The 23549-nt window shown below is 41.7% G+C and overlaps 1 protein-coding gene across 1 annotated transcript; it reads left to right on the top strand.

Moving 5' to 3' along the window:
* Positions 1-635: 635 nt before the first annotated feature.
* Positions 636-20046, top strand: pygl (phosphorylase, glycogen, liver). The gene is made up of 20 exons (XM_062995636.1): positions 636-907; positions 2381-2482; positions 2615-2693; positions 3416-3519; positions 7423-7554; positions 7651-7762; positions 8004-8086; positions 8776-8913; positions 9053-9145; positions 10784-10930; positions 11020-11183; positions 12075-12189; positions 12313-12414; positions 12547-12694; positions 13081-13139; positions 13995-14136; positions 15339-15546; positions 15632-15766; positions 16667-16733; positions 19760-20046. The coding sequence occupies exons 1-20, from the start codon at positions 665-667 to the stop codon at positions 19946-19948; spliced, it is 2562 nt and encodes an 853-aa protein (XP_062851706.1). The 5' UTR covers positions 636-664; the 3' UTR covers positions 19949-20046.
* The last annotated feature ends 3503 nt before the right edge of the window (positions 20047-23549 follow it).

Here is a 23549-nt window from a genome sequence, read left to right as displayed (position 1 = left end):
ATGAACTTATTATGAAATACATTTGGTCCATCTCAGTTGACTTGAGGTCCAGAGAACTTGCTGATGTTTCTGCTCAAAATTTATATATGGCACACTGTGTTAAGTTTTCCCAAGCCCTTGTGGCTATGTCCACAATGACAGTTTCTCAAACAATATGCCTGAGGGCTCAATGAGGGCCCGGTTTCCACCCTTGACCTTTATGCAAGATTTCCCCTGACTCCCTGAATCTTTTCATGATATTATGAACTGTAGATGGTGAAATATCTAAATTCTTTGCAGTATTGTGCCGAGAGACATTGTCTATGAACTGACTGATAATTCTCTTACAAAGAATTGGCGGTGAACCTCAATTCATCCTTGCTTGCAAAGATTCAGTGGACCAGTTAAACTGCTAATTGTGGAACCGTCCAGAACAGTGTTACTTGTATAATCTTAGTCTTATTTTGCCTCTGTCTACTTTTGAGTGTGTTGCAGGGTCACATTCTGTGACTGACATTAGGTTTGTCAGTGCATTTTTACAGTGTCCCAACTTTTCTGGAAAGGGGGTTTGACATAACCAATAGGAGAACAGGAGACCTGAGCCACCTCTGTATGTTTAACCCAGTATAAAGTTCAAATCAGAAAGCAGTGCAGAAACCCTACCAGTCCTGTACAATCAGTCATCATGGCCACTCCACTCACCGACCAGGAGAAGCGCAAACAAATCAGCATTAGGGGAATCGTTGGAGTGGAAAATGTAGCCGAGCTAAAGAAGGGCTTTAATCGGCACTTGCACTTCACTCTGGTGAAGGACAGAAATGTAGCTACGCCGAGGGATTATTACTTTGCTCTGGCACACACAGTGAGGGATCACCTGGTGGGTCGCTGGATCCGCACCCAGCAGTACTACTATGAAAAAGACCCGAAGGTGAGACAGGGGTTTGAATGCTGTTACCTGATCTGTTCTGCAATAAAGAAAATTCTTATCTTTTTAATGGAAATATAAGAAAGATGAAAATCAGGATGAAAAAATAAACAAGAAAACGAGGGTAAACACTGCTGATTAAGGTTAATGATTAACCTACTTCAATTTTAAAATTATGCAATTCTTTGTTTTACAATATAGCATATATTAGAACTCACAACCTTTTCTGTGATAGTATGGTCTAAAATGATAATTATTTTAATAGTCAATGCTTTTTGGTTCACTTTTTCAGCATTTTAATAATAATATAATACTTTAAAACTTTAAACTTCAGAAATGTCAAATTGTGAGGGTGTGTGAGTGCACTGTGATGGAATGGCAACCTGTATGGGGTGTTTCCTACTTTTCTTTGGTGAATTGTACCCACCGCAACCCTGAATAGGATAAAGCAATGGTAAAACATACAATAAATGAATGAATAAAATTTCTGATTATAGCTTTTAAGTGCAGTTTAACAGCATTTATTGTTTCTTTATTCAAGCAATGACTTAAGCCACTCATAGCTGGGGGCTGATTGGTCTACCTTTAGATCCAGAGATGACATTCCTGTTTCCTTTCCCAACAAAAGCAAATTTTTGGCTTCTTTGAATTCGTATGAGTGAAATAGGCCAATTAGACGCTCCTGTAAATGTTAATCTTTAGTGACATGGAAAAAGGAAGCTAAAACAAAGTAGTAAAATAAACATGGCAATTTCTTTTATCCTTTTGCATTGGAAAAGTGGGAATCATATGTTAAATTCAGTTTTTCCTCCACCAAAATGTAGCATGTTGTGTGTAAAATTTATTATAACAGCAATTTTATTTGGTCTGCTTTGTCTTTATCAAAACAAAAATCTTGGATATACTATGTATGCAGTGATCATAGCTTGACTGCAATAACTGTAACAGCATTAAATCCAGCTGTGGCTTTCTTATACACCATGAAATTGTGCAGCTCAGTGATGTGTAATAGGGACTGATTCAATTTGACCTCAGTGTTTACTTATTATTCTGTCTTCAGTTTGGGTAGCACAAAGTCAAACAAAAAATTAAAGGAGATTAACTAGTTTACATAATTATGTTTTTACACATAAATATGTTTTAAATTAATATTTATTATACAATAACTGCACGTTTGAATTAATCTTCCAATATGTTATCTTTTATGTGCACTGTTAGTGTGCTTATTTCATTAGCATCAACCACATTAGTCTGGTCAAGGTAGTGGCAGGTCTGGTAAGGTAAATCTGTGTGCAACACAGGAACACACTGACAGGGCACCAATCCATTGCAGGGCCTCAGCCATACCATACTCTTAGACATAGATAATCATGTCAGTGTAGACAACTGGGCTAGCATAAAAGACCCCAGAGCATCCCTAGTAGTGTGACGCTTAGTGAATTTAAAAGTGTGTTTGTGTGTGTGTTTGTGTTGCAGCGCGTGTATTATCTCTCTCTGGAGTTTTACATGGGAAGAGCTCTCCAGAACACCATGATTAATCTCGGACTCCAGAATGCCTGTGATGAAGCAATCTACCAAGTAAGTGTGTGTGACAGAAAAGGAAGAAGGAGTGCTGATTGCTTTTTTGCTTTCTGAACTGATTATTCTCACAACCTCAGTGCTGTATGATCGAGGGCTAAACTGTTTACTTGATGTTCTCGTTTTCTCTAGCTGGGCTTGGATATGGAGGATTTGGAGGATATGGAGGAGGATGCTGGATTGGGGAATGGAGGATTGGGCCGATTGGCAGGTCTTACACTTTTGTAGATTTCTCTCTGTCAGTCCCTGTGCCATTCTCTCTTCCTCCCTCTGTCCTTCTGTTGCTCCTGCTGCTCGTGTTCCGTTTGTACACACAAGGCTTTATCAGTTTCTGTCTGTTATTACAAATGTACTTTTGAATAGGGGGATAGTAGACCAAATAAGATCCACTAATTATCCTCAGGAAGGAATGAAGTTTTAAAAATGTTTATTTGGGCAGATCTGAACCGAGTGCAGCTTTATTGCAGGCAAAACATACTTCAACACTTAGTCAACTCAGTTGCAGCAAACCACTCACTTTCACTTTCTTAACCTATCCCAGCTTTTCAATGGGCGCAAGGCACACAGTAACACCCTGGACGGGGCGCCAGTCCATCGCAGGGCAGACACACATACACACACCCATTCACCTATAGGGCAACTCAGTGTCTCCAAATAACCTGACTGCATGTTTTTGGACCGTGGGAGGTAACCGCAGCTCCCGGAGGAAACCCACGCAGACACAGGAAGAACATGCAAACTCCGCAAAAAAAAGGACCTGGACCGCCCCGCCTGGGGATCGAACCCAGGACCTTCTTGCTGTGAGGCGACAATGCTACCCACCAACCACCGCCCATTGCAGCAAACCAACCTTGTGTGTTCTCAACTTTTTTTGAAATTAAGGTCAGTTCATTTGAATTAATGCAGTTGTTTGTGTATCTGTCCTGTTTACAGCATGTTTTTTAGACTCTATGGCAACACTGGGATTGGCTGCGTATGGATATGGGATTAGATACGAGTATGGAATCTTCAACCAGAAAATAAAAGACGGCTGGCAGGTAAACGTCTGCTTTCAAGGCTGCTATAACTATAACTATTCTATGTAATGTATAATGTAAATTTCTGTACTACATTAGTATTTTAGTAATAGAAAAAAACAGATAAGCTAGTCTCACTTAAACATTTAGAAACTATAATATTAAATACATTTCACTAGATATTTTAGATATGGCAGATAGAGAGGCACCTGTGCAGAAGCATAGGTGAAAAAGGGGTCCGCTAAGGGCTGCACACGGGTAGGAGGAGGCGTGAGCAGCAATATACCCACCTCGACTGCAATCAGGGATCCCCAGCAGTGGAAGACAAATTGACTACGCTAAATCGACAGAAAATGGAAGAAAATGCATAAATAAAATAGAAAAAAAGAATAAATAAGTTCAAAATAAATTATACTTTTTAAATATGAAATTCTAGTGATGTATCCAAGTTTTCATAAAAAAAAGAAATCATTTTTTGATGAGTCAAAACAAGTCATACTTTGTGCATATGTTGTTCCCACAAGCCACACTGCTATATTTTTACCACAGCAGGTGGTAAATTATACATTTGTATGTGTATAAAAGTAAATACATAAAAGATGCTGTTGATAAAGCAGTTTAACCACTGACAAATGTGTTGATTTAATAGGAAATTCATAAATACATTGCAACAACCTTGCCTTATCAGCGCCCAATCTGAATTCAATTTTGTGCCAGTAATCAAGAAATGAACTCTTTTTATAATTTACTCAGATTAGTTTAATAGACATGGAAAGGCTGCTGCCCAACACAGACCAATGATGTGCCAAACATAGTAAATACGTAAGATGTGGGTAATTCTGTGTAACAACAATTACACAAAAAATGAAGACCCGAGGCTTGGTTCAGTTTATCAGAAGATTCAGCCACTACACAACAATGCCAGCATGCAACTGTGTTTGATGCACAGGTCTATTAAAATGGCACATTTCCAACCAGGTCAAACACACAGGCACGTACATACACTGAGGCTATCCCCTCACCCACGCTGGGTCATTGGCCCATAGGGAAATAACCTCAGAAAATTGGGTCAGATTTAGTACTCGGTTATTTGCAATCTGTAATGGTTCTGTGGCGTTTGTGGGACTTACCACTCTTCCCTGACGTCACAGGCTTTACAGAGCAGTACAGAGCTAGGCCTTTAATACTAGGCCAGCTCGTTAGGGTGGACGACCTGCAGCTGCGGCTCCCTTATTTAAGGGTACGCCGCCTGGCTGCAGGTGTCGCACCTTTTGTCTTGTTTGCTCCTATTGTTTTGGGCACTGCGGTGTCCGTGGGGACTGCTGACGGCTCCCCCACGCTTCTTTTGTAGTTTTAGAGGTACCCCCGGTGGCATTAGGCCATCAGGGTGTGTAGACTGCAAGGTTGAGGTAATTAGCTTTTCTTTTACCTTCTTAGAAGTAGCGTGGTGCGATGTCGTGCAGTCCTCGTACTGTTTTTATTTTGCCCGTTAGCATTAAGCATTAGCGGGTGAAGCCAGCCCCGTGACACGGCGCTGGTCCTCTCCCCGCTAATGTCTTTCTAGCTATTCTAGCTGTGGTGTTCGGCAACCGGTGGGTGGCGACTCGGTAAGACACTCGGTTGGTCTGCCAGCACCCCCGGTTCGAATCCGCACTAGGAGCTTGGGTAACTGTTTTGTTAACCGGTTTTCTTTACTCTGTTTTGTGTGCTTTAACAGATTGGCTCTAGCTGCGGCTGATGAAGGAGCCGTCTGTTACCCCGAACTGCGCCTGAGGCGATTTCGGGGCTTTGTAGCGTAAAACAAGTATTCTGGGATTCAGCAACCGCTGGGTGGCGACACCGCTAAGTGCGCGGCTGTCCTGCCAGCCGCCCCGGTTCGAATCCGCACCCTTTTGTGTGCTTTAACAGATTGGCTCTAGCTGCGGCTGATAACGGAGCCGTCTGTTACCTCGAACTGCGCCTGAGGCGATTTCGAGGCTTTGTAGCCGAAAATAATTGTGGCGCCTTAAGCGCATGAAGTCATCTGCTTTCCCCCGCGGCAGCAGCGCGCTGGTTACGCGCCCGGCTCTCACCCGAGCGGCCGGGGTTCGCGCCCAGCGTCTTTTAGTTTTCTTCTTTTCTTTTTGTTGCTGCCTGCACTCCCCAGCTAAAGTCCATCGGGGTTCCTTATGTTTGTTTTTGAGTTCTGTCTTGTGTGTGATGTTCTGTGTTTTTTCATTTAATAAATAAACTTTTATTTTATTTAACTCCGCATTTGAGTCCTTTCTCTCCCACGTGACAGAAAGGTGCGACCATTTCTGGACTCAGTGGAGGACCCCCATTCTCTCCCAATAATTTTTTTGGGGGGGCACTCCCTGGTTGCTTATAGCAACCTGGGGGAATCCCCCGGTTGCCAGTAGCAACCTGGGGGAACTGGACCGCTGGCTAGGGACCTCAGGAGAGGTCCCTTTAAGGAGGGGGTACTGTAATGGTTCTGTGGCGTTTGTGGGACTTACCACTCTTCCCTGACGTCACAGGCTTTACAGAGCAGTACAGAGCTAGGCCTTTAATACTAGGCCAGCTCGTTAGGGTGGACGACCTGCAGCTGCGGCTCCCTTATTTAAGGGTACGCCGCCTGGCTGCAGGTGTCGCACCTTTTGTCTTGTTTGCTCCTATTGTTTTGGGCACTGCGGTGTCCGTGGGGACTGCTGACGGCTCCCCCACGCTTCTTTTGTAGTTTTAGAGGTACCCCCGGTGGCATTAGGCCATCAGGGTGTGTAGACTGCAAGGTTGAGGTAATTAGCTTTTCTTTTACCTTCTTAGAAGTAGCGTGGTGCGATGTCGTGCAGTCCTCGTACTGTTTTTATTTTGCCCGTTAGCATTAAGCATTAGCGGGTGAAGCCAGCCCCGTGACACGGCGCTGGTCCTCTCCCCGCTAATGTCTTTCTAGCTATTCTAGCTGTGGTGTTCGGCAACCGGTGGGTGGCGACTCGGTAAGACACTCGGTTGGTCTGCCAGCACCCCCGGTTCGAATCCGCACTAGGAGCTTGGGTAACTGTTTTGTTAACCGGTTTTCTTTACTCTGTTTTGTGTGCTTTAACAGATTGGCTCTAGCTGCGGCTGATGAAGGAGCCGTCTGTTACCCCGAACTGCGCCTGAGGCGATTTCGGGGCTTTGTAGCGTAAAACAAGTATTCTGGGATTCAGCAACCGCTGGGTGGCGACACCGCTAAGTGCGCGGCTGTCCTGCCAGCCGCCCCGGTTCGAATCCGCACCCTTTTGTGTGCTTTAACAGATTGGCTCTAGCTGCGGCTGATAACGGAGCCGTCTGTTACCTCGAACTGCGCCTGAGGCGATTTCGAGGCTTTGTAGCCGAAAATAATTGTAGCGCCTTAAGCGCATGAAGTCATCTGCTTTCCCCCGCGGCAGCAGCGCGCTGGTTACGCGCCCGGCTCTCACCCGAGCGGCCGGGGTTCGCGCCCAGCGTCTTTTAGTTTTCTTCTTTTCTTTTTGTTGCTGCCTGCACTCCCCAGCTAAAGTCCATCGGGGTTCCTTATGTTTGTTTTTGAGTTCTGTCTTGTGTGTGATGTTCTGTGTTTTTTCATTTAATAAATAAACTTTTATTTTATTTAACTCCGCATTTGAGTCCTTTCTCTCCCACGTGACACAATCAGTATGATTGTATTCTATTTTCTAATCTCAGTACTGAATACACATGGCTGCTTAAGATAACTGCTTAATAACAGCAGTGATCAAAGAGAAATCACAGATATGTCATATGTAGAATACAGTTTTTCAGCTGTGCTGCGAGGTCAGAATCCTTTCACTGCAAACATACACTTGGACTTTAACCAACAGAAACCTGATCACACGTTGACATAGAAAGGTTTAGTTGTGCAGAAAAAAAGATCCACTTTTCAATGTAACAGAACGGCTTGTGCACTAGGTGGAGGAAGCCGATGATTGGCTGAGGTATGGAAATCCATGGGAAAAGGCTCGGCCGGAGTACATGCTCCCGGTGCATTTCTATGGACGAGTGGAGGAGACTGAAGAGGGATCCAAATGGGTGGACACACAGGTACCCAAACCTTACGAAGAACACGGCAAACACACACATAATATAGAAGGCATGTAGTTAAATCAAGCTGTGTGTGTATGTGTGGTCTTCTTTTAGGTGGTACTAGCCATGCCATATGACACACCCATACCTGGCTACATGAACAACACTGTGAACACCATGAGACTGTGGTCTGCACGTGCTCCCAATGACTTCAACCTTAGAGACTGTGAGTGATCAGTTCTAATCATTTCTGTTTATGTGTTTTCACTTATTCACTGTTTAGCTTTACTCATTTATAGTCTTACATCTTGTGGACTATATGGTCAAAAGTATGCAGACTTTCTGTTAGCCTACCACCTCTGGGATCCAGAGCCCAGAAAAACCAGACCCACTGTGGCCCTGGCCTAAGTGGTAACACATGAAATGAGTGTTAATAAGTGTTTTCATTCTTTATTCTTGTTTCCTAGTCAACGTTGGGGATTACATTCAGGCTGTTCTGGACCGGAATCTGGCAGAGAATATTTCCAGAGTGCTTTACCCCAATGACAATGTGAGTATAGCTTTTATTTCCACTTATTTTTATATGTTACCACTGTGTGATGGTTAATATGAACTGTTATTATAATGCATTTAAAATTTGTAATAATACCCTTGGTACTGGTACTTCTAAAGCAAAGTACAAGATACTCTATAATGCTATAATTATAAGGTTCAAGTGTTTTAGCCACACAGATTGCTAAAACATTTATGAAATGAATTATATAAAGTAAAACAAATGGTTTTGGCAACAGTGGAAAGGTCTATACCTATTTCAGCAAGGTTCATAAAGACGTGGTTTGGTGTGGATGCACCCCTGTCTGCCAATGGTAGCTCAGTGGTTAAGGCACTAGTCGAGCAATCATAAGGTTGCTGGTTCAAGCCCCACCATTGCCCTTAACCCACAATTGCTTAAAATTGGATTCAGTGGATTGAGTCACTTTGGATAATAGCGTTTGCTAAATGGTACAACTGTAAATGTAAATGGTCTGCACAACGCATTGATCTCAAACCCATCGAACACCTTAGGCATGAATTGAAAATGTCTATTATGAGCCACGCCTTCTCATCCAACATGGCGACCTGTCCGGGGTGTTTCCCACCTTCCAACCCAAAGAATCAGACCCACCACAAACCTGACCGGGATAAACGTGTAATTAAAAACAGACAATTAATAAACTTTATTAATCATGGTTGTTGTAGTTTTTTGAAGGTAAAGAGCTGCGACTGAAACAGGAGTACTTTGTGGTTGCAGCTACTCTGCAGGACGTGATTCGGCGCTTTAAGACTTCTAAAAGGCGTTCCTCAACCCCCTTGTCTTTTGACAGCTTTCCTGAAAAGGTGTGTAGGTTTTCCTGCCATCACACTTCATACCCACTGTTATCTACTACCCACAAACCATCTGTGCAGTGTGGTAGTGTGGTTTCTAACACAAAATAGTTGAAATGTTGTGTGTAATGTATGTATGTTTGTATCATAGGTGGCTATTCAACTGAATGATACACACCCTGCCATGGCTATCCCAGAGCTTATGAGGATCTTTGTGGACATTGAGAAATTGGACTGGGACACGGTGAGAGCTCTAGATTAACTATTTTACAAGACAATAGTGCTACAGTCACACTGCAATCATACTGACAGCAAAACAACACAACAGGATATACAGTATAATACAATGTTATATAGGTGTATTTAAATGTGGGCAAATGTTCTGCCAAATATACAGTAAAGTAAATATAGGTAACAGCACCAAGTCTAGTGCAGTTAGGTTGCAACTTGGGCTTGGCAACAACTTAATGTGGAATCACAGGTTTAAAAATGTACAATTTCAATACAGCTGGTACATTGGACCACCTTATTTTGCAAGTGTTAAATCCTATACTGTTCTCTTGGTTTACGGCACACGTGCATTAAAACACATGAAAAATCAGCCTTATAGGCAGCCTTTGTGACTCTTCTGCTATTAGTGGGACAGCAAGGGTCGTTTTATGCCTGGCAGTGCAATAATGTGGAGGGTGCTGTTAGGACATCATTATAAAAGAAAGAATAATTTCTTTTAATGAGAATGTAAGATTATCTGTTCACAAGATAAAGCCAAGGTGTAAGTAGGTAATGGAACAGGAAAAGTATCCAAAACACAAAAGCAAAAATGTGGGAACATCTAAATGGTTGAAAATTGATTTTAGGTTTGAACGTGTCCAAAGTAGAGTCTTGATTTAAACACAATAGAAATCATATGATGAGACCTGAAACATTCAGTTCTGCTAAATTGTATCCACAGTTATATAAAAGAACAGTATTCAATTACAGTTTATTGTACCATGTCCATGCTGGCTGACAGTAATTAAGTTAGTAGTTAAATTCTTGTGTTTTTGCCACTGCCAGTTTACTATGTATTCATCTAACTCGCTGGTGGATTGAGTAGCTGCCACAGTTGCAACCCAGCAATCTTTTTAATTCCTCTCAGGCAATCACATGGAGTTCAGTGTTTCTGTTCCACTGGGGCAGTCCCCTGTCTTTTATGATCTTAAATCCTGCTTTGAGATGTGACAAGGGTTTTATTTACATTTTTGGCATTTAGCAGGCGCTTTTATCCAAAGCGACTTACAGTAAACAGCCTTAGCAATTGAGGGTTAAGGGTTTTGCTCAAGGGCCCAACAGTGGCAACCTGGCAGCGGTGGGGTTTGAACCAGCGACCTTGTACTTACAAGTCCAGTACCTTAACCTCCAAGCTACAATAATACAGTTATATATTTAGCAAACTGTATTATTCCTATTATTTTGTTCATTGGTCCAGAAATAATTCTTTCCATGATCTGATTTATTGCCTCTTTCCTCCTCATTATTTTTCTGTGTGCTGCAAATAGATTCCAGCCTTTGTGACATACTGAAAGAGCTTCATTGCTACCATTGCAGCTAAAGGCACAACCAGACACTAAATAAAGAGGGCATTTTCTTTTTAGAGGTGTAATAAAAGTGCTCAATAACCCATAATAAATAAAATAATGTTTTATGAAATGTGTTGTGTTTTTAGTTCTTTCTTTAGCATAATATCATAAAAATATTGATAATAATCGATAGCCATTTTATCTGGAAAAGTGTTTTACCTTGTAGCTGTCTTAGGCTTTAGATATTTAGAACAGACCTTAATAATTGTGTATTTAATTACAACAAAAGTTTTGTCTATATGTGTGTGTGTGTGTGTGTGTAGGCATGGGATCTTACTAAGCGCACATTTGCGTACACTAATCACACAGTTCTCCCCGAGGCCTTGGAGCGCTGGCCTGTTCAACTGATGGAGAAACTTCTACCACGCCACCTACAGATCATCTACCAGATTAACCAGAAGCACTTGGATGTGAGCGTGCACAACACAAAACCCTGTACCGTTCACCCCCCTTCTATTTGCTATTACCAAATTAATCTGAGCAGTGTGTGTTTATGTAGCACATCGTGTCTCTGTTTCCGGGTGACATGGACCGATTGCGCAAAATGTCTCTGGTGGAGGAGGACGGGGGGAAGAGAGTGAACATGGCTCACCTTTGCATTGTTGGATCCCACGCTGTGAACGGAGTAGCGGAGATCCACTCCAACATCATCAAAACCGAAGTGTGAGTCACAGTCAGAGCTGCTTAGTCTCCAGCATGATCAGATTAGTCGTACACAGACCTTATTAAAACTGAAATGAGTCACAAACAAACATTTTAATACAGGCTGGTTAAACAAATCAGGCAAAAGGGCCTCACAGCTACGTTTAGAATAAAAAAGGGCCTCACAGCTTCCTTTAGAATGAACATAAAAATAAATATTTCAAGTTATACTTACTTTTAATGCTTTTTTTAGTTGAATAAGGTATTTTTTGTTATTTTCTGTTTATGCATTTCCTCCCCAAGTCTAGTCGTATCCAATTATTCAGCTGTAATTTGACTTTCCAAGGAGGTTAGCAGTTGTCACACACACCCTCCCACACGTGGGCAGTATACTGACCCATCTTTTTACCTGCACAAGGCGAGTTCATATAGGGATCTGTTTCACGACAGTCACGCACCAATCTCTATTATCCCCGGTGTCAATGTGCAGGTGCCATAGCCTAGCCAACAGAGGGCATAATTGCAGCAGTTATGAGGAAACCCTTTTCAGCCAGTGTCCTGCCCCTTACAGACACACAGCCAATCGTGTGTGTGTGTGTGTGTGTGTGTGTGTAAGTGCTGGTCAGCTGATAGCAAAGCTGAGATTCGAACTTAAGAGCTTAAGATCTCAGCACTGGTGGGCTAGCGTGTTTTAATGCTGGGCCATTCATGCGATGTTACTACTGTTACATTACTGAATACATTTAAGACCATGTGTTCAGTATCTAGTCCTTATTTATTAATTATATACTGATTAATGTTTACTAACCATTATTCTACACATTGTTGTAATAATTCCAATCTTTTTTGTAAACAGCCCTCTTCCTCCTGAAGGTCATCCTACAATGTTAATGCTATTGCATCTCCCTGCAGGTTCAGAGACTTTAGTGAACTTGAACCAGGAAAGTTCCAGAACAAAACGAATGGAATCACACCACGGCGCTGGCTCCTGCTGTGCAACCCAGGCCTGGCTGACCTAATCGCAGAGGTAGAACATTCATTCACAGGAGAAAACAAGAACCCTGGTTGTTAGTAAATGTATATGTTGTTTGTTTGTACCTGAATAATCGAGCAACACAAATGTTTTGTTTCCTAATTTGTGTGTGAGCAGGCAATCGGAGAAGAATTTGTGAAGGACCTGATGCATTTACAAAAATTAAATGAATTGGTGGATGTTGATGCCTTCATCAAAGAAGTCGCCAAAGTTAAACAGGTTAGAAAGTCAGGAGAAAGGCAATACCTATACTACAGTGTGTGTGTGTGTGTGTGTGTGTGTGTGTGTGTGTGTGTGTGTGTGTTTCTTTTTCTATTCAAATCTTGGCATTGCACGTCTGCTTGTGTTCAGGACAATAAGAGGAAGTTTGCAGAGTACTTGAAGAAGGAATACAGAGTGAACATAAATCCTGCATCCATGTTTGATGTTCATGTGAAGAGAATTCATGAGTACAAGCGACAGCTTCTCAACTGCCTTCATGTTATCACCATGTACAATCGTACGTACCTACACACTTAATTTCAATAGATTACATGGGCGGCACGGTGGCTAAGTGGGTAGCACTGTCGCCTCACAGCAAGAAGGTCCTGGGTTCGATCCCCAGGTGGGGCGGTCCGGATCCTTTCTGTGTGGAGTTTGCATGTTCTCCCCGTGTCTGTGTGGGTTTCCTCCGGGTTCTCTGGTTTCCTCCCACAGTCCAAAGACATGCAAGTGAGGTTAATTGGAGATACAAAATTGTCTACGACTGTGATGAATCTTCATGAATGTAACGTATTAGTGTAAAACATGACGTTAAAATCCAAACAAACAAACAATAAATTACATACAAGGTGTGATGCTGCAGGGGGAACTGTGATAATATTTTCCATCTGGTCTTTTTTGCAGGTATTAAAACCAAGCCAACAGCACCATTTGTACCACGCACTGTGATTATTGGTGGCAAGGTAAGACACACCCACACAAACACAAACTGTATTGTGTAGTGGATTCTATTTAAAGTGGATTTTGCCCATTTAATGTACAATTAATCATCTATTATGATGTAAACCTTATCAGAGTTTTGTGAAAATTAGCTGAAAGTGAATTTTTTTTTTTAAACTGCTCAGTTTCTTTGATCAATACTTTGTAGAAGCCACAACTGCAAGTGTTCTTGAATTCTTGAATACGTCTCTAAAAGGTTCTAGATTTGGGCAGTTTCTGTGATTCATCATGGCAGATCCTTTCAAACTATCTTTAAACTGGCATCTTTATGTCTGTCCATAAATGTTTAATAGGGTTTAAGTCTGGGACTTGCCCTGAATTCACTTCAGTGTTGTATTGGCTGTATGCTTTGGGTCACTGTTATGTTGAAATCTGAACTGTTTCCCTTTTCTGAGTTTGTGTGTGCTCTGGAGGAGTTTCAGTATTTGGCTGCATTTATCTTGCCCCAAATTTCTCCCAGTTTCCTTCTTCCTGCTACTGAAAAGCTTCTTATAACATGATCCTGCCACTGCAATGTTTGTGAATATATGATTTCAGTTTCTGAGATTTTCTTATGACTGATTTCACTTCATTCAATTTTACTTAAATTTTTTTATTTCCTGTAAACATTTTACAGGAATTTTACAAAATAGTAGCTCACCTTTATAGCTAATGCCTGCTACTTATTAGCAATCAATCTCTCAATTTGACCTTCCTGTGCAGCTGTGTTTGTAATTATAGTTTAGTCACATCAGAGCCAAGCTTTTTTTCAAATGGAGTTAATTTGGTTCACAACTTGTATACCTTCTCAGTGGCTTACAGTGTTTTCTTATGTGCAGGCTGCACCTGGATATCACATGGCTAAAATGATCATCAAGCTCATCACCTCGGTTGCAGATGTGATCAATAATGACCCCACTATTGGCAATAAGCTAAAAGTTATATACCTGGAGAACTACAGGGTCTCTTTGGCAGAGAAAGGTAAAACAGAGACATTAACTATACAATGCCATCCATCAGCTGAAGTAATGTAAAACATGTGACCTAAATGTTTAGATGCATTATTATTAAACATATAATTTATTTATTAGTATTGTAAGGTCTCGTTCACTTTGGTTACATTGATGACAGAACAGGTAGTTACAGGTTACGCATGATTTTTCAGTTTAGGTCAATGTCAAACACAGTCATGGTCAATTCTGTATCTCCAATTCACTTAACTTACATGTCTTTGGACTGTGGGAGGAAACCCGCACAGAAAGGACCTGGACTGCTCCATCTGGGAATCAAACCCAGGACCTTCTCTCTGTGAAGCGATAGTGCTACCCACTGAGCCACCTTTTTAAACTTACAAAAATAATGACTGTTGTTATTTGTTTTGACTAGGCCGCTTAGTTTTTTAAAATCTTTTTTTTATGCATTTTCTCCACTATTTCTCCGTTAGCGCGTCCAATTGCCCGATTGCGTCATGCTTCCTCTCCACCAATGCCGATCCCCACTCTGATTGAGGAGAACAAAGCTAACCCCCCCCCCCCCCCCCCCCCCCGGACACGTGGGCATTTTGTCACCCACACTTTGACGAGTGCAGTGCGGTTCAGCACTGTGTACGGAGAGACACACCCTGACAGCACTCTTTTCCCATCTCTGTACAGGCACCATCACTCAGCCAGCAGAGGTCGTAATTGCATTAGTTATGAGTCCCTATCTGACTTTATATATATCCCACCCCTATCTGAACAACAGGCCAATCGTTGTTCATGTGGTTGCTCAGCCCAGCCGGCAGGCAGAGCTGAGACTCGATATGATGTATTCGAGATCCCAGCTCTGGTTCCAGTGTGTGTTTTTACCACCACCTGAGCGGCCCTAAAATCTTAATTATATGGCAAAAAATCTGATTCACGAAGAAATGTGAGCTTTTAACATGGTGGCAAAAGTTCCTAATAGCTCCATTAGCACAGCTCTATTATGAAAGTTTAATGTGGAAAAACTTGAATAATCAGCACAAAGCCCTGACCTGAATTTCCTCTAATGACTTTGTAAAGGCTACAGCAGCAAAAGGGGAATCAACTCTTTATAAACACCAAACGTTTTAATGTTGATGTTTAAGAAGCACTCATGGGTGGAATGTTTGTGTGCATACATTATTTAGCCTATGTATTGTGTGTGTGTGTGTGTCTATACAGTGATACCTGCTACAGATCTCTCTGAGCAGATCTCCACCGCTGGCACAGAAGCATCGGGTACAGGAAACATGAAGTTCATGCTGAATGGTGCTCTGACTATCGGCACCATGGATGGAGCCAATGTGGAAATGGCAGAGGAAGCTGGCAAGGAAAACCTTTTTATCTTTGGCATGAGTGTGGAGGGAGTGGCAGCAATGGACAAGAAAGGGTATAAAGGGAGAGAAATAATCAAAGCCAGATTAAGTGTGTGGAGAAATGAATTGATTCTGGATGGGTTTGTGTTGTTTGTGAAGCTATGATGCCATGCAGTACTACAACAGCATCCCGGAGCTGAAGCAGGTTATTAACCAGATTAAGAGTGGCTTCTTCTCACCAAAACAGCCAGATCTGTTTAGTGACATCATCACCATGCTCTTCAAACATGACCGGTAAATATAAGATGGATGGATGGATGGATGGTTAGATGAACGGACGGACGGACGGACGGACGGACGGACGGACGGACGGACGGACGGACGGACAGACAGACAGACAGACAGACAGACAGACAGATAGATAGATACTTTATTAATGCTGAAAGAAATTAAGATTTCTTTCTGCTGCTGAAATGTCCTAAACGAAGGCTTTTCATTGGCTCAATAGTAAAACATTTGCCCTCTCCTCAGAGGATCATGAGTTTAAATCTCAACAATGTGTCCAGGGAGTCTAAAGGTAGATTTATGCTTTGGAACAGATGTACATATGTTTTTTGTGCCTCAACAAAGAAACTTGGATTAGAGGTAGGAGTAGCTTATATAAATACCTCTAAAATCTCAATTATACATCAAGCAGGCACTGACTTTGTGGTTTTGTCCACGCAAAAGTGTCTCCTACTGGGCACTTAAACCTCTTAAACCTCTGTTTGACTATATTTGGCTGACACCTTTGCATAAATCTGCATACATTGCATATGATGTATGCAGAAATGTAAACTCATACATTTATATGTGTTATTTAGCCCTAATATGTGATTAGCTGACTAAATTGGAGCAAAATTAGAGTTTAACAGAATAATTAATAAACAAATTGTGTTATTAAAAACTATTAATAAACAGTACAGTAATTGTTGTAGCTGTCACTCAATTTTAAGCACATAGTTGAAAAAATATATAGAAATATATAGAATATAAAGACATCCTGTTTAGAAACCCATGTTACCTGACAAAAGTCCTAACCTTTAGATTATGAAATGTGCATTCATGTGGTTTAGCAATGTAGCTTTTAAGGGAACCTTAAAGAAAGGGACTGTGTTGTGTTAGTACAGTCAGTAAACTCAATTTCTTTTTCAGCTTTAAGGTCTTTGCAGACTACGAGTCCTATGTCAAATGTCAGGAGAGAGTCAGTGCTTTGTATGAGGTAACAATGTACACTTTCTTCACCCATACACACCCACAGAAACATAATTTAGAAAATTCCATGTCTAGTGCACATTAATGTCAACTTTCCGGGCAGCAGAATTACAGCCTCTGTGCTATTTTATATATCTATTTATAAAATTATCTTGTTTCTGTAATGATTTGCATCTTGCATTTCACTGAAATGCTTTATTGTCTTTATTATGAGCAATGGTATTTTGGTTGAGACACTGGACTAGCAATGATAAGGTCAGTGGTTCAAACCCCACCAGTGCCAGGTTGCCACACTTGGGCCCTTGAGCTAGGTTCTTAAACCCCCATAGCTTGAATTGTTTTAAGTCACAATGCTAAGATGCTTTGGATAAAAGCGTCACCTAAATGCTGTAAATCCTCATTGTGTCTTTTTTCAGTCAGCAAGTAATTACATACAGTGGATATAAAAAGTCAGTTTTTAACCTACAACGGCAGGTTTTTGTAATGTAAAAAAATAATGAGGTTGCATAAGTGTGCACACCGTCTTATAATTGGAAAAGTGACTTTTTGGAACTTTTTGGCCATAAATCCAAAAAGTATGTTTGGTGCAAAAATAACACTGTACATAACTAAAAGAACACCATACCTACAGTGAAGCATGGTGGTGATAGCATTATACTTTGTGTCTGTTTTTCTTCAGCTGGAATTAGGGCTTTAGTCAGGGTTGAGAAAATTAAAAACAGTTCCAAATACCAGTATTTGGCCCCAAACCTTTAGGCCTTTGCTAAAAAGCTGAAGATGAAGAGTAATTTCACTTTTCAGCACAACAATGACCCAAAACGTACCTCCACATCAACAACAAAATGGCTTCACCAGATGAAGATTAAAGTTTTGGAATGGCCCAGCTGAGCCCAGATTTGACTTTCCCACTGTTAGGTGACCTGAAAAGAGCTGTACACACGAGATGCCCTCCCAGTCTGACAGATTTGGAGCACTTTTGCCAGGAAGAGTGGGCAAAGAATGCCAAGTCAAGATGCCCTGCTGATAAACTCCTACCCAGAGAGACAGAAAGCTGTCATGAAATTTGAGGGCGCTTCATTAGTCAAGTTAGTCAAAGGGTGTGCATATACAGTGTATCACAAAAGTGAGTACACCGCTCACATTTCTGCAAATATTTCATTATATCTTTTCATGGGACAACACTATAGACATGAAACTTGGATATAACTTAGAGTAGTCAGTGTACAGCTTGTATAGCAGTGTAGATTTACTGTCTTCTGAAAATAACTCAACACACAGCCATTAATGTCTAAATAGCTGGCAACATAAGTGAGTACACCCCACAGTGAACATGTCCAAATTGTGCCCAAATGTGTCGTTGTCCCTCCCTGGTGTCATGTGTCAAGGTCCCAGGTGTAAATGGGGAGCAGGGCTGTTAAATTTGGTGTTTTGGGTACAATTCTCTCATACTGGCCACTGGATATTCAACATGGCACCTCATGGCAAAGAACTCTCTGAGGATGTGAGAAATAGAATTGTTGCTCTCCACAAAGATGGCCTGGGCTATAAGAAGATTGCTAACACCCTGAAACTGAGCTACAGCACGGTGGCCAAGGTCATACAGCGGTTTTCCAGGACAGGTTCCACTCGGAACAGGCTTCGCCAGGGTCGACCAAAGAGGTTGAGTCCACGTGTTTGGCGTCATATCCAGAGGTTGGCTTTAAAAAATAGACACATGAGTGCTGCCAGCATTGCTGCAGAGGTTGAAGACGTGGGAGGTCAGCCTGTCAGTGCTCAGACCATACGCCGCACACTGCATCAACTCGGTCTGCATGGTCGTCATCCCAGAAGGAAGCTGACGCACAAGAAAGCCCGCAAACAGTTTGCTGAAGACAAGCAGTCCAAGAACATGGATTACGGGAATACCCTGTGGTCTGACGAGACCAAGATGAACTTGTTTGGCTCAGATGGTGTCCAGCATGTGTGGTGGCGCCCTGGTGAGAAGTACCAAGACAACTGTATCTTGCCTACAGTCAAGCATGGTGGTGGTAGCATCATGGTCTTGGGCTGCATGAGTGTTGCTGGCACTGGGGAGCTGCAGTTCATTGAGGGAAACATGAATTCCAACATGTACTGTGACATTCTGAAACAGAGCATGATCCCCTCCCTTCGAAAACTGGGCCTCATGGCAGTTTTCCAACAGGATAACGACCCCAAACACAACCTCCAAGATGACAACTGCCTTGCTGAGGAAGCTGAAGGTAAAGGTGATGGACTAAACCCAATTGAGCACCTGTGGCGCATCCTCAAGTGGAAGGTGGAGGAGTTCAAGGTGTCTAACATCCACCAGCTCCGTGATGCCATCATGGAGGAGTGGAAGAGGATTCCAGTAGCAACCTGTGCAGCTCTGGTAAATTCCATGCCCAGGAGGGTTAAGGCAGTGCTGGATAATAATGGTGGTCACACAAAATATTGACACTTTGGGCACAATTTGGACATGTTCACTGTGGGGTGTACTCACTTATGTTGCCAGCTATTTAGACATTAATGGCTGTGTGTTGAGTTATTTTCAGAAGACAGTAAATCTACACTGCTATACAAGTTGTAAACTGACTACTCTAAGTTATATCCAAGTTTTATTTCTATAGTGTTGTCCCATGAAAAGATATAATAAAATATTTGCAGAAATGTGAGGGGTGTACTCACTTTTGTGATACACTGTATGTATATGCAACTACATTATTTTAAGCTTTATATTTTTATTTCCCCCTGAAAGGTTTCCGTTTGTTTTTCTTTATTTGAATTGTACAGGTTATAGGTCACATTAAAGGTGGAAAAAGGTCTGAAATGATTCATCTTGGTTTAATTTATTTACATCTCAAAAACCTGGCACTGTAACAGGGACTTTTTGTTGACTTTTTATTACATGACTGATTATAAATAAATATATTATGTAGTGTGAGCACTTCTACTAGCTGCTGATTTCGTAGTGTGCACTACTTTAAAGAAACCCATAATATTTCTGTATTCATTTATAAATGCATTTGTGTACAGGACCAAAGGAAGTGGACGCAAATGGTGATTAAAAACATTGCAGCTACTGGAAAATTTTCCAGCGACCGCACTATTGCAGACTATGCTACACAGATCTGGGGGGTGGAACCAACTGACCTGAAGATCCCGCCACCCAATGAGCCACGTGAGGCTGTTGAGGACAAAGCACGTGCTCGCAGCAAGAAATGAACACAAGAATTATGATGTTACTAGTGTTACTGCAATCTTTACTGTTAAAATACAGCAGCATTCTGCATATAAAAAGTTGAATAAAAGACATGACTTATGTTTTAATCTATTTCTTTACAGGATAAATATACATTTACTGTTGAGGTAATCGTAAATGTAATCATTTAATATGGCGATGGCTTTCATCCTTTGTAATGTTTTTATTGCTACATTTTTACACCTTTGTCAGAGAAATGAGGCTCTGATAGACACATGGCAATTGGGTAAGTGTCTCAAATATCAGAAAACAAATAGTTTGGACTGAGGAATATTTAAAATGTAATAGGTTGTAATATGAAATAATACGGCAGACCCCCCCCCCCCCCCCCCCCCCCCCTCAACTGAGCCATCTCAGCTCGACCCATTTCTTAAATGTGAATGCCCCTTAGCTTTGTGTGGTAATGCCAATTCTTGTACATTGCTTTCTCCAAGTGCATTCATGAACCGATAAGAGACACTAAACTAAAAAAGTAACAGTAACAGCAGGTGGCGCTGTAGTACCTCAGCTTCTTACCATCTGGTTTAGTTGGAGTGCTATGGCACTGAAGCTCTCCAGTTAACAGTGGAACGAAAGAAGTATTTAATCACTTGTTTGTTATTTAATGTACTCCCTGTGCGTATATTTACTTAAAATTTTATATAAACACTTGAAATAAATAATTATGAATAATTTCACAAGCTAATTTCTGAACAACAACATACTCTCATATCTCTTAAGTAAGATAAGAAAGAAGCCAGCAATCACTCAAAGAGTTGCAGGATGATCTGAATACTGCAGGAACACCAGTTCCACAAAGCTCACTACTCAGCGCTTTGCGCCACACTCAACTTTTGAATCATAATTCAGCTCATCGTGTAGGAAGAAAGTAGAGAAGAGTGTACGATTCTGAGAACACCATATTTAAAGTAAAGTATGGAAGCATCATGATATTGGGCTGCATCGTTGCAAACACTACTGGGGTATGACATGTCATTAAAGGGCAGATAAAAAGAAGCAATGTGGCAGAATAAACTCAGGAATATACCTTAGGGCAGCTAAAGTTAAGGTGCTGGTCCAGTAATCAGAAGGTTGCCGGTTCAAACCTCACCACTGCCAGGTTTCTGGTGGGCCCTTGAGCAAGGCCCTTAACCCTCAATTGCTTAGATTGTATACTGTAAGTCGCTTTGGATAAAAGCATCTGCTGAAAATTTAAAGAATAGTTTATATAATCAGTCAGACCAAATCTAGATATTTCAGCAAGACAACGACAACAAACATACAGCCAAAATTAATCAGAACTGTATTTTTAAATGATAATGATGCTTCCTTTGTATAAATAATTTTGAATCTCATGGAAAACGAGGACTTTGCTAGTCTGTCAGAGGGACCATCATAACCTTAAGGGATGTAAAACTATTTACTAGTAAGAATAAGTCCAGATTAAACCACAGTGCTGCATAAAGGTAATTATTTCTGAATGTAGTTCTCTTAAACCTGCAGTACCTACAAAGACTTTGTACAATTTATAAATGTCATTAGATTAGATGAACTTTTTTCAACTCTTTTTAAACATCCTTGTTTATGCTTATAAATATATACTTTTTGATCATATTCATAGGTACAAATTTTAAATACATTATATGTGTAGATTTGAAGTGTCTATACACGCTAGACATATATTAAATAACAAATAAATATGGCTCATTACTTGAATCTCCTCACTGAATGTACAAGATCAATGAAACAGTTTAACTCCTTAAACTTGTCTTACATCTTTGTCTTACACCTTGAGTGCTCAACCTGAGGTCTGCAGGCATCATCACTTCATCATGATTGATCATGATTCCACACTGATGCCTCACAGTAAGGTGCAGGGTGTGGGTGAACCACAGTACATGTGATAAAGCTTATATCATTAGGGACTTTAGCACCAGATTAACGTCTTCCTACCTGCTCATCTCCATGGTACACACTTGTCCCCAGAGCTCACCTCAGACATACTGATTCCCAAATAGTGTTTGTCTCCAGCTACATACAAACAGAACACTGTTCAGAAGCCAATACTCAACCCAGAACAGTTATTTAAAGGGAGGTGAGATAAGCCTGTTTTCTTTTAGAAGCTCAGACTAAGAAGGCCCTGTAGGGACAAAGGAACCAGAGGAAGTTGATACAGCCACACAGATACACAGACATACTGTACATGGAAACTGCTATTGACTGCATCTGATACCCTCCCAAACCCACCCACCACTCTTGCATCTGGTACCATCATACAAACCCACCCAACACTGCTGCATCTGATGTTCTCATACAAACCCACCCAACACTGCTGCATCTGAAATGTTTATACAAACCCACCCAGCACTTCTGCATCTGATGGCCTCATACAAACCTACTCAACACTGCTGCATCTGATACTCTCATACAAATCCACCCAACACTGCTGCATCTGATTCTCTCATACAGACCCACCCAACACTGCTGCATCTGATTCTCTCATACAAACCCACCCAACACTGCTATATCTGATTCTCTCATACAGACAAACCCAACACTGCTGCGTCTGATTCTCTCATACAGACAAACCCAACACTGCTATATCTGATTCTCTCATACAAACCCACCCAACACTGCTGCATCTGATGTTCTCATACAAACCCACCCAAACCCACCCAGCACTTCTGCATCTGATGGCCTCATACAAACCCACCCAACACTGCTGCATCTGATACTCTCATACAAATCCACCCAACACTGCTGCATCTGATTCTCTCATACAGACCCACCCAACACTGCTGCATCTGATTCTCTCATACAAACCCACCCAACACTGCTATATCTGATTCTCTCATACAGACAAACCCAACACTGCTATATCTGATTCTCTCATACAGACCCACCCAACACTGCTGCATCTGATACCATCATACAAACCCACTCATTGTCTGTTTTACCACCACTTTATCCTATTCAGGGTCGCTGTGGGTACGATTCACTGGGTGAAATGTAGGAAACAAGCTGTGCACGTTTTCAGTCCATCACAGGGTGCACACACACACACACACACACACACACTCACACTCGCGCGCACACACACACACACACACACACCTAGAGGGGCTTTTTAGTAACTGCAATTAACCTGACTTCATGTCTTTGGAGTTTTGCAAACTCGACACAGAAAGGACCCGGGCCGCTCCACTTGGGAATCGAACCCAGGGCCTTCTTGCTGTGAGGCAACAGTGCTACCTACTGAACTGCTGCATCTAAATCACTTACACCTAATTAACACATCAACACATAGTAAATGAGTGACTATATAAGTGTGTTTTGCCCTGTGATGGATTGGCGACCTGTCCAGGGTGTATTACCCACCGCGACCCTGACCAGGAATAAACTGTTCTTGGAAATGAAATTGATGAACAAACCCTGGATTCGGAGATCTTGCATTTCCAGCCTGCAGTGGCACAGATGAGCCGATAGAGGCGCAAGAGCATCGTACCGGCGTCCCTCCCCTTCCTCCCTCCTCAAGAGCTCTTCAAAATTTCCCTAAAGCTGGAATGGAGGCAGAAGCCCCTCGAC

This window comes from Trichomycterus rosablanca, chromosome 5, assembly GCF_030014385.1.
Source record: "Trichomycterus rosablanca isolate fTriRos1 chromosome 5, fTriRos1.hap1, whole genome shotgun sequence".
In the NCBI taxonomy this organism is placed as follows: Eukaryota; Metazoa; Chordata; class Actinopteri; order Siluriformes; family Trichomycteridae; genus Trichomycterus; species Trichomycterus rosablanca.
The sequence above is the reverse complement of the archived record's forward strand: the minus strand, read 5'-3'. Positions and strand labels throughout refer to the sequence as shown.